At 36.0% G+C, this 11,549-nt stretch overlaps 1 protein-coding gene across 2 annotated transcripts; it reads right to left on the reverse strand.

Annotated features, from left to right (window-relative positions):
- Positions 1-38: 38 nt before the first annotated feature.
- LOC115988007 (protein SUPPRESSOR OF PHYA-105 1-like) lies at positions 39-10,751 on the reverse strand. 2 transcript variants are annotated; one of them, XM_031111635.1, is made up of 8 exons: positions 10,491-10,751; positions 8,098-9,646; positions 7,221-7,378; positions 5,314-6,166; positions 3,217-3,363; positions 2,334-2,651; positions 1,785-1,844; positions 39-1,141 (listed from the first exon to the last, which is right to left on the reverse strand). In XM_031111635.1, exons 2-8 carry the CDS (start codon positions 9,610-9,612, stop codon positions 950-952), a joined length of 3,243 nt encoding a protein of 1,080 aa, XP_030967495.1. In that variant the 5' UTR covers positions 9,613-9,646; positions 10,491-10,751; the 3' UTR covers positions 39-949. The 2 variants fall into 2 exon arrangements, with proteins under 2 accessions (XP_030967495.1, XP_030967494.1); XM_031111634.1 differs by having other exon boundaries at positions 10,438-10,751.
- Between the last annotated feature and the right edge of the window lie 798 nt (positions 10,752-11,549).

Genomic DNA, 11,549 nt, shown 5'->3' on the forward strand with positions numbered 1-11,549 from the left:
GAAAGAGTTCAACACAAAAAATAAAAGAAACTACAATGTGGGGATTAAGTAATTGAACTGCTGTTAAGCAGAAAACATGCCCAGAAGAATGAGCAAAGTTACATCTGAACATATCTGCACTGACATGCTAAATAGATGTCACATTTTTGGTAAGCATGTATCATATCATACAATACTTGGCTAAATCACAAGTTAATGCGGAGCTAATTAAAATCCATATGGTATAAAAAACTTCCTTTATCAGGAGAGGCCACCCTGGTAAAACATATCTCACTACTTGAAAATTTTAATCGGAAGACTACATAGCCACATAAATATACAGTAACACATGGTATAACCTAAACCCTTCTTAATAATTAAAGTTAATTTACATTCCTTTTCTGCTACTGGTTTGTTGGCAAGGTAACTGCTTGTGCAGGATATACGCCACTCAAAAAATTATTGATACCACAGCTCGTGAATCTTCTCCAACTCCAGCGAACCTTGTTAACTTGTCTAAAAGATCTCTGGTAAAAATGACTGGAATCATTCATTGAAGAGTACTATGATCTTTATTCACTTAGCTTCTAATTTTTTGAGGTAGTGCAACTCAAACCCTGGTTTTGTACCAGCTATGCCCATATCTTGTCAACTTCCACTAATCTCTGATCTCAACAGTAAGGGTGTAACGTGGAGTACTCATCAAAGAGCAACAGCCAGAATCGGCAGGTTAATGGATTTCTTTGTCCTGTGCAATGCCATGTGGATGCAAGACAACTATAAAAAGCAACTTAGAAGGCTCCATAACAACTTTGTTCCCTCTCTTAGCCTTCAACCAGAGCAAATTTCTGGTCCAACTCATTTCCAACCAAAGAGGACTTTAGATTAATTGTTGTCACTAGCAAGCTAAGGTGATATGTTTGAGGAACAGAACTGATTGCTATTACAAACATAGAGAGAACAATGTTTCTCACACCATCTGCAATAGTTTCATGCTTCCACTTGAGTTAGCAGCAACAACCACATTGGACTTTTTTCCCCAACAGACACTAGAAACAAACTGTCCCTTATCATCACCAATATCATTTCCAGAAACAGGATCAGTTGATCCAAATTTGTAAGAAGTGATTGGCATTGGCAGAGATCTATAATAGCTGTATACCTGAAAAACAAAGGGGAAATAATTGCAGTTAGAAGTTGAACATAAGGCCTTGATTCTTGCAAAAAAAAAAAAAAAAAAAAAAAAAAGGTTATGAAGGATCTATGTATCTTCTGGCTATTCACACAGGGATGACATCTCTAATAGGAAAGCCCATTAGTGTTACTTGATGGGGTGTGTATCAGCTGCTCGCGATCAGTATTCTAGAACTTATAATTGGATAATATTTAATAAATTAAATGCTGGCACCTAGCCCACATCATAGAAGCAGTTTCATAATTCCCTTAAGAGAAAGGATCTTAGGAAACAGGTAGCCTGTCAAACCAAACAGATTTTTAGATTTCTATTATAAAAAAATAAATAACTAAAAAAACTGCACTCAAGTGCTGCAATTTTAATGGTAATAAATGCATCCATTCTCACAAGTAATAATTTAAGATGTTAGAATGCCAAACTCCCAAAAGACGAGGGATTTCGATAGTTCTTAGTTTATGATGACTACAAGATCAGAATTTTCTGCAATGAGGCAACATGCACTACCACGCCTTTTTTATAATCACTCCAATATCAGAGTGCTTATGCCACATAAGTCCCATAATAAAAAATTAACATTATCAAAGTGAATTTTGACATCAAACAATTTTACCTCATTAGTTTCTGAGCCACATACTATGTATCCATCCAAAACAGACAAACCGACAAAATTCTGAGCAAGCAGTAGACAAGGAGTTAGAAATAATAATTATATAGTGAATGCTCAAAAAGAGATATAACATACACAGACCACCCATACTGATACAGATACATACACATTCGTGTTCATGTGTGGGCACTTGTGTGTGTGATAGTGTCTAATAGATAATCTATGATGGTGCCATCCCATCCAGATTGATAAGGCCTCACCCATTTTCACACAAAAGGGCGAGACACTACAATATTTGGGCCATTTAATTTATCAAGGGCCTTTTACATAAGAGACAAGGTGAAAAGCATGAATCAAATACTTATTTGTCAAAAACGAAATGTACTTTTTGGCCAAAACAAGTACTTCGATTCCTCTTTCAAGTATAAAGAAAGACTACTCAACTAATTCATGAATAATGTGGAAGATGCACACCTTTAAGTTTTATTTTATACACACACACACACACACACACACATATAGATTCCAATATTATCATATAGAGAAACCAACCTTCTCATTAGTATGACCAACAAAGGTTAAGCTACAAGCAGTGGAGGACAACCCAGTTGAGCTAGTTTTACTTAGATCCCAAAGCTTCAAAGTATTGTCAGTAGATGCAGAAACAAGGGTTTCTGAATCTAAAAATTTTACATAACTGACAGCTTTCCCATGATCAGCTAATGTGCACCAAGGGATTCTTGTATGCCGAAGATCATAGCAGTAAATCTTGTAATCAGCAGATCCAAAAGCCAATAGATGAGTAGAGTAAGCCGAGAACTGAACACAGCAGACGTTGGCCGGGTTCCAAATGGTGACAATAGAATCTTTCTGCACAAATAATCACATTAGAACCACTCCCCTAACTTTGTATAACAAATTCTCTCATAAAGATTATTACAGTACTTTTAAGCAATAGTATGAGTTCAAATGATAGAATAACTAGGACCTTGAGGTCAGTAAGGGAACCTCAAATTTGGCACTTAATCATACTTGATACCAATGATCAACACTGATTTAAAAGGAAGTACATAATCATAAAAAAAGGTTCCATTGAGCGGTTACTCCAGTTGACCAACTAGACCAAAAATATAAATCCTATGTGGGTCTAACAAATTGTGATGGATAGCCCCATATGTAAAAATGCTTGTAGAAGGCAATGAGGAGAGAAAAAACTTATTTCTTGCCCAATCATACAAAAATAGGTGGCTATGGATGTATGTGTGTTTCTGTGTGTAACATAACTCCTACGCTTGGGGTTCTCTTTCCCCCCTACCCTCTTTCACTTTTGAGTATTCTCAAGAAGGATAAATAATCAGCAATTGTAAATTTTAATTCATGGAAATACTAATATCAAGCAAGCTAAGCCATTATTAGATGACACGAGAGAGCATGCCTCATTAATGCTCCACAGTTTCACAGAACAGTCATCACTTCCACTTGCAAACTTTGTGGGGTCGGATTGAGAAAAGTCAACAGACCAAGCCCTCTTTTGGTGTTCCATGTATTGAGAGAATCCTTGACCAGTGCCTGCATCCCACATCTGGATTCCATCCATACCCATTAGATTACAAGAAAATCACCAATAGTAGTTGTTAAAGAATATTATTAAACTCAAATAAAAGGTCGAGGATAAAAATATCACTGACAAAAAATAAAAAATAAAAACTTTTGGTGACATGAAATAAAAGACAAGGATCAATATTCCCTAAGTGAAGCATCTTTCAAAAGGAAACAGATGGCAATAAATAGTTTTGGAATTGAGTTCCTCATCAATCATCATGCATATATTTCCTAATATAAAAAAACTACAGCCAAATGCCAGTAGGCTAGTACCCATTTAATCAAACGTACTAATGCAGTGCGTCACTCAGTAAAGTTATGGATACAGACCTGCTCCAACATCATATTGAACTTAGGTACACTCTTAGAGACATTCTCTGACTGCAGGTAGTCACAAAAAGCATCAGGGAAATTATGATAAGGTGATCTTCTTTAATATGGCTACTCTATTACAGGGCTCCAAGGTTTCCTCACTACACTTGGTTTAGGTTTTCTTTTAACAGTACCCTTATAAGGATTGAGAGCCTATACAATGACTACTATTGGACAGTTATTTCACACAGTTCAATGTACAGTTTTCTCATTATTTTGACTTGAGGCTTCATACATACTTCCACAATCAGATCACCATTCATAGAAAATGATAACACACTTCTAAAGCCTAGCAAATGACTCTACTCATGATGGTGAACCGCTTGAAGATGCTACCTTCTGCTGATGGTCAGGAGTCTTTTGTAGCTTAGAGTGACACATCCTGATAACTCACATGCAGTTCATATAGTCAACCAATTTATGATGGCACCTTGATCCACTCACTATGCAACAGTTCTTCACATTCTCCAATATCTCAAGGTCATTCTATTCCATTAACTTTACTTCTCCTCCCAGTCACCTCTCATGATTCACACTTACACTGAGGCAGAATGGGTAGGAGACTTTACAAACGGGCACTCTTCTATGGTCTTCTGGCTTCCTACTTGGTGATTCTATTATCTCATGGCATAGCAAAAAAGCGGACTATGGTCGCTTAGTCTAGCACTGAAGCAGAATATAGGGCATTTTCTGATACTACATCTGAACTTCTATGGTCATACTGGCTTCTACAAGATAGAAGTGTCTGTTCATCTTCTCCCACTCCTACCAACTATGGTAACAGTAATGCAATACATATAGCGCCAATGATATTCTTCCATGAGTGAACCAAACACATTTAGATTGACTACTACTTCATTTGCCATTGTCTAACATTACAGCTTCACTACATTGCCTCTCATGTCCATCATCATCTACTTTAGGATATCTTAAAGTTTTGCTCCATTGCTTCTCATAATCAACTGGATGAATCTTCACCAAATCTCATCCACTGGGATGGTTTTGGGATCTAGTATCCAAACTCAAGCTAGTCCCTTGAAATCCATTTTAGAGTTTAAGGAGAGACTTAGAATATTAGGTTTAAATCCCAATTGGGCCCAAGCCCAATTCACTATTGTACTACACTAAGTTTAGGTTTCCTGAATACACTAGGTTTAGGGCTTGTGTAGTGTACTACACTAGTTAGGATAGAGAGCCTAATATAAAGATCAGATGTAATTTAATTAGAATTTATTTGAGAAGACCAAATATAATTTAAATAGAATTCATTTAGTGTCTGGGTTCTTTGTCCAACAGAACAATGGGTTATAATTCAGTTTTTTTTTTTTTAAACAAAATATAATAATTTAGAACCCTTTATAACTCTGACAATTAGTGCAATGTTGATGTGAAAAAATTTAAACTATCAAAAGCCTATATGGCAGCATATGAAGGCCTATACAAAAGGTCAAACACTTCCATTTTATTATTATTATATAACACCTATCTCACAGGTGAAAAGTGAAAACAGACTAAACATATATAACAAGTAAAAACATTATGTGTAAGGAATACACACCTGAACCACACCATCATAATCTGTTGATGCCAGATAGTTCTTGATGTAGTTGTTCCAGCAAACACAGCTAAGCTTTGATTTATTTGACATCTCAACAATGGGATAATGGATATCGACAGAGTCATCTAAAAGAGCAGAAAACTCAAAAATTTTGATTTTCTTTGATACTCCAGCTGTTGCAAGGTAGTCCTCATCGCGGTCAAAACTTAAAGAGCAAGTCACATTTGCAGAGTTGAGAAGATCTCCATTTCTTAATGTCCCACAGACTTCAAACTTGCTATAGTGACAAAACTTGCATAAACCTTCAAAAAAGGCTCCAAGCCGATCAACGCTTTTCTGATTTCTGCTTGGTTTTTCATGTTCATTTTTTACATGTGTCCACCTTTCTCGGTTATTTAGCACCTCTTTATCAGAGCGTTCTGCAATGGCATTTTCTCTAAGCTGGATTTGGGATCTCATGGAGAAGTAAGCATTCTCTAGCTGACCAATATTTCTCATCAATCTTTCTTCATTTAATTTTGAAACTGAAAATGATCTTGGTGACGCACCTGAATTTATAGAATCTAGAAGATGGAACCCCAATTTCCCTACGTTAGGAATTTCTTCCTGTCCCCAAGAAAAAGCTGTGGATGTCCCTATTAAGTGCCTTCTCTCAGCCAATTTAATATCTTCTTCTAAGCATTCTATATCTTCAGCTAACTTGGAGGCATGATTCTGTTTCTGTTCTTTCAATGAAATTAGGAAATGAAGTAATGGCTCTGATTCACCATCATCAACAGAACCAGATACTGAGAAATCATCCCCAGAATGCAATTCTTGGGATCCAAATAGCAGTTCAGACTGGAGTATTTCACTGTGGCACAGCAAATAAAAAAACTTCTAAATCCGCCACATTAAAACCATGTAATGGACCAAGAAATAGCAGGATTTATCATCAAATCAAATACATTGCAGCAGTTGATATCCAAAATTTAACAAAATTAATCAAACACAGTTGCAGCTTGTAATATTATATTTTCAAGAAGTGCAGGGGAAAGTAAAATCAACAGATAGATGGTCAAATAACATGTTTTTCCAGTCAAAAATGTCAGAAGCCTTCAATGGATGGTTCAGCGACTGATAAACATTTCCTCATAAGGGTCTATAGATTCACCTGGCTAGAACAGCAACTGAACATTATCCTACCCCTGAGCTATTTTTCTTGAATCCATTCTACATCTATTATCATGAAGATTTTCCAGGTGGGACCTAGCACTTGTCTACAAATTCAGGGCCTTTGTTCTTCATCATGCTGGAACCCGACACAATAGCTCTGATATTGTCAGGCATATACACTATATAGGTTTGAGTAGGAATATTCCACATTTAAGAATATGAATAACTATTTGGATTACAAGTTGAAACCCTCAACCACTTTTGCTGAGCATTTGAAGGTCTCCCATTAGAGGATCGTTGATGTTCATAATATTAAATGAAGCTAAATGTAAAATTAAGCTAAATGTAAAATTAACACAATATATCTGAACTGCATATGAACTAAGAGGTTAAGGACTCAAGATGCTTCGGCTTCATCATTAGTTGGCAGAAGTGCAATTATACCGCATACTGGTAGCTTGAGTTACTAAAATATTAATGACTAGCAAGACCTAGATACTTTAATCTAGAATTAGGATAGGTTGCTAAACACACCTCAAAGACAAAAAAATGGGGGGCACCCACAGGGAGGGGGGGGGTGTTTAGCAAAAATTGTAACTTCTGGTGCATATCTCTGATATTTAATGTGGTACCAATGTATTGAAATATTCATACTTCAATGATTACAACCTCTACATTTAACAAAATGTTTAGAGAAGTTTGAAATTTAATGGTAGAAGGTAAAATAACTGAAATGCTGCCTATAATGATACCTAGTTGTTGGACGAGATGAAGGTTCAGGATGAAGAAGCCAAAGACAAAAGCCCGCCTCCCTTGGATTTTCTGAGAGAAAATTTGGTGGAAGAATCCGATGGCGCAAATCCAACATCACTGCAGAATGCGCCTCACATGATTCAAAAATGCAGAGCAACTGATATAAAAAGCTGCATTAGTATTAAAATAGTATTTCAATTCAATTTTTAGGATGGAATCTGAAGAGAAAAATTTAAATTTAAGAGAACCAAGTACCAAAAAGAAAAATAAAGAACTAATCAATAGGAATATGAAGCAATTGAGTGAATGAAGATTGATGCATTTTCATTTCTTGTGCCAAATCTATTCATAGAAATTTATATTGCATTCATACTCAAGCTAGAAATGCCTCTCCCAAAGTGCACTAATCAATCATATCAATGGGATATTTTACTTCATCGGGCTACTTCAGGATTTAACTCATTTACATTTGAATGATATCATTGCTACTGCATATGAAACATGGCTTCAAATATTCAGCAGGTGCTCCCAATCTACCCCTTCCACAGGCCCCATGAATGAATGTCTTACACCATACCAAGATACAAATAGGTATATCTTGGTAGGGGTACATAATAATATCACTGTACAGATGCCATATACCAGAAAAATTCAGTCTTAAAAGGTCCTCATAACCAAAATCTCATATCAATTTTAATTTATATAATGGTTTTCATACACAGCAAAGCGAGCTTATATTTAACATGCTTGGCTTAAGCATCAAGTTTGATGTAAAAAAAACTTAACAAAGAAGCAATAAGCAATACTCTAGGATTTTAATCTTATCTTTCAACAAACACATAACTACAAAACCAATTAAAAAAATAAAATTCTCACCTCAAAAAAAAGAACACCAAGACCATAGATGTTTGATGAAAATGTGCAACCTCTCTCATTGAGATCCTCTGGACCAGTATACCACTTCTCTTCTGACTGAACAGTTGCAGAAACGTACTGTTGTGCTGCCAGTGATTTATTTTGGCACCTGTGAACAGTTACAGGAATAGTCTGCTGTGTAGCCAGTGATTTATTTTGGCAGCTGGAATTGTTTTGAGACTGAAGTTCAGTGTGTCCTGAATCTTCTGGACCAGTGATTGAAATTTCAGTCTCTTTCATTGATTTAGTACTTAAGCCACCATTAGTCATGAAGTAAGGCTGTTGTCTAATAGAATTCATTTCCTCACATATTCTTCGCTGCTTTGCACCCAAACTAAGGTAGGCATGCTCATCTTGTTCCAATGGCCTTTTCCGAAATGATTCTTGACACATCACACCCTCTAATTCTCTCACGGCTGTTGAGGAACCAGTGTATTTAACTCTCCTTGATTGCAGTAAAAAGAAACAAGATGGCCGTAAGTCATTTAAGACAACTCCTTGAGAGTGTGCGAAATCCACTAACTCCACAATCTGCCTGAATATAAGCACACTTTCAGCTTTGTTTAGTTTACTATGCCCAGGTTTAAGCCATTCCCTTAGGCTGATCCCATCATTGAACGGTTCAGGACCAGACCTATCAATTCTATGTGTGGAAGACTGACCATTGTTGGCACTTAATTTTAATAAAGCACTAGAAGCTACCTTAGTTACATCGTGCAGCTTTTCATCATTCTGGTCCCCAATTGCACCACCAAACCCACTGCAGGCCTCTGGGGCTCCACAGATAGATTCCTTTCCTGCCAAGGATTTCTTCACAAATAGCTGAGAAAAGCTAGATGTTGACAAGGTTTTCAATCGAGCAGGAGTAGTAGATAGTGAATTGCTTGAGATAATCTTGTCTTCACTAGCCCTCATATATGCAAAAACTCCCTTTGGTGCAGGATCAAGTAACTTGCTCGACAAAAGCTTCAGACTCCTCGGGTCAGAATTCATAGTTACTAACTCTTCTCTGACTCTCAACAATATTTGATCCTTGCCAGTAGAAGCCAAATCGCCCTGTGAACCCTTACTTCTAGACCCACTTGCTAACTGATATAGATATTGCCACTGGCCCTGCTTAGCTTTGTTGGGGCTACTAACTAAATCTAAATTTTGGTTCCTATAATTTCCCACTGTTAACTCTTCCACAAAAAGCCCTGTATCAATTGTAGAACTAGTAGTCAGAGGCTCAGAACCATCTAAAGAAGCTATGCATCTATTTAAATCCTTCCCCTCCATGGCAGCCAAACAATCATTTTCTGATCTCTCCAGCCATTCACCTCTCACAGATAAGCAGGTCACTGGTGATCTCGAGAAATTTTGACCCTCTGGTTTCAGGGAAGGATCAAAATCTTTTCTTTTAAGTTCTTCATTTCCTACTGCATCATTTACAGCCATTTCCTCTGCAGCTCGTTTCATACCGTCGGAACACACCATTTAATCAATATGAATGTTTTGTTGTGCAAATGACCTACTCAAATGAAAATTACATTAGAAAAAGGGGGGGAAAGATGAATTCATGGCTGAAATACAAGAATTAGAAAAAGGGGGGAAAAGATGAATTCATGGCTGGAATTTAGGATGACATCCAAAAAAAGAACAACAACAACAATAACATCAGCTCCAAAAAAGAATAACCTAAAAGGGAAGAGGGGTGAATTCTAAATCAGTTGAATCAATATCAACACAAAATGAAATAATGAATTAAAGCTTTTCAACTAATGGAGAGAGAGAGAAGCATAAGTTGTATTTATTTACTGTGAAAGTGGAATTTTTCCAATTTAAGCAGATCCATTAAATCAAAAGCACATTATGCTTTTGGAATGGCATAGAAATATCCATAAGTGATAATACATGAATTAGTAATCACACTTCTCTTAAAGAACAAACATTTCTTTTTGATATTAAGCAAACCAATTAAACCCCACTTTGAATTTGCTCTTCAAAGCATGAGAGAAAGCAATTCAACTACATATCCTTATTTTAAAAATAAATAATTAAAAAAAAAAAAAAATTCACTACAACCATTCCTTGAACTTCAAATTAGAAAAATATACAAACCACATAACCAACATCATCATTACTATAAAAGAGCATCCATCCAACATGAATGCTTCAATTTTAAGTGCAGAAAATGAATCCTTACTTCCATTTTCTGTAACCAAAAAGTGTAAAAGAACAACCTTTGAAAAAAAAAAAAAAACAAGCACACATAGACCAATGAAGTAAACTCAATGAAATTCAAAAAAGTAAATGCAATACCATTAAAGAAAGCAGCAGCTGAGAGAGAGTGAGGGAACCAAAGACAAACTTGCCTGAAATGGAAAAATATCTTCCAACACATAAACAAGTGAAAGAATGTTGTTTGTTGCAACAAAAGTAAAAAGAGTCTTATCGGTATCTTTAGATTTTTATTTTTTGTGTGATACTTAAAAATAAAAAAACAAAGGACAAGGGAATTTTCGGAATTTACGTATGGTCCATATATTTTGAACAAATATTACTTCGTACCATTTTTTTATTATAGTAATTTAAAAGTAAGTTAGAACAGCTATGCTCAGAGATACTTGTGTTGGATCTGATTCTGAGGCTAAAAATGAAAGACCCCATCATATATTTTTTTTCTCAGCTAATTCGTCTTCGCCTTACAGTCCACACGTTGGATCACAAGTTTACTGTTAATGGGTGGTAGCGTTTTATTAAATAGCACTCAGTCGGCCTTTTATTTACTGTTTATGCCATTGCTTCTTAATCTTTCCCCCTGGACAATAATACCTCCCGTGATAGGGCCCTTTCAAGGCGAGTTCCGCTTTTATAACAACCAGACAGGCACGCATCTTTTATATGTTGCTTCACCTCTGATATTTTCATAATTATTTATGATAAATTTTGGGTAATAAGTTGTTATTGTTTTTTATTTTTATTTATTGATTAAATTTTTTAACCTACCTTTAATTGTTGTCACCTTTATATTGTGAAAATAACGTGGACAAAACTTTATTCTTTTCGTTAATCATATAAAGAGGTTTGTATTGTTGTACTTTTTTTCCTTCTAGTGAAAGAGAAGTAAGGGAATGTATGGGTCAGGTTAAAGGATTTTTTCAATTCGACCTACCAGGATCTGGTAGAAAAAAATCTAACCCAATCCAACCCACTTGGATAAGGTTGGACCCACAGGTTGGACTTTTATTTATTTTATATTGAGTAATTAGTATATTACCAACACAAATAAGAGCAAGCGTAGCATCAAACCAACATAAATTAGGGTTTTTCTTCCTTCCATCAAACCGCACCTCCCGAGTTTCAATAGCAACAGGTTTCGCTCCCTTTGCACTTTTGGGATGTGGGTGAGCGAGACTCATGCCTTTTCTTGC

This window comes from Quercus lobata, chromosome 4, assembly GCF_001633185.2.
Source record: "Quercus lobata isolate SW786 chromosome 4, ValleyOak3.0 Primary Assembly, whole genome shotgun sequence".
Lineage (NCBI taxonomy): Eukaryota > Viridiplantae > Streptophyta > Magnoliopsida > Fagales > Fagaceae > Quercus > Quercus lobata.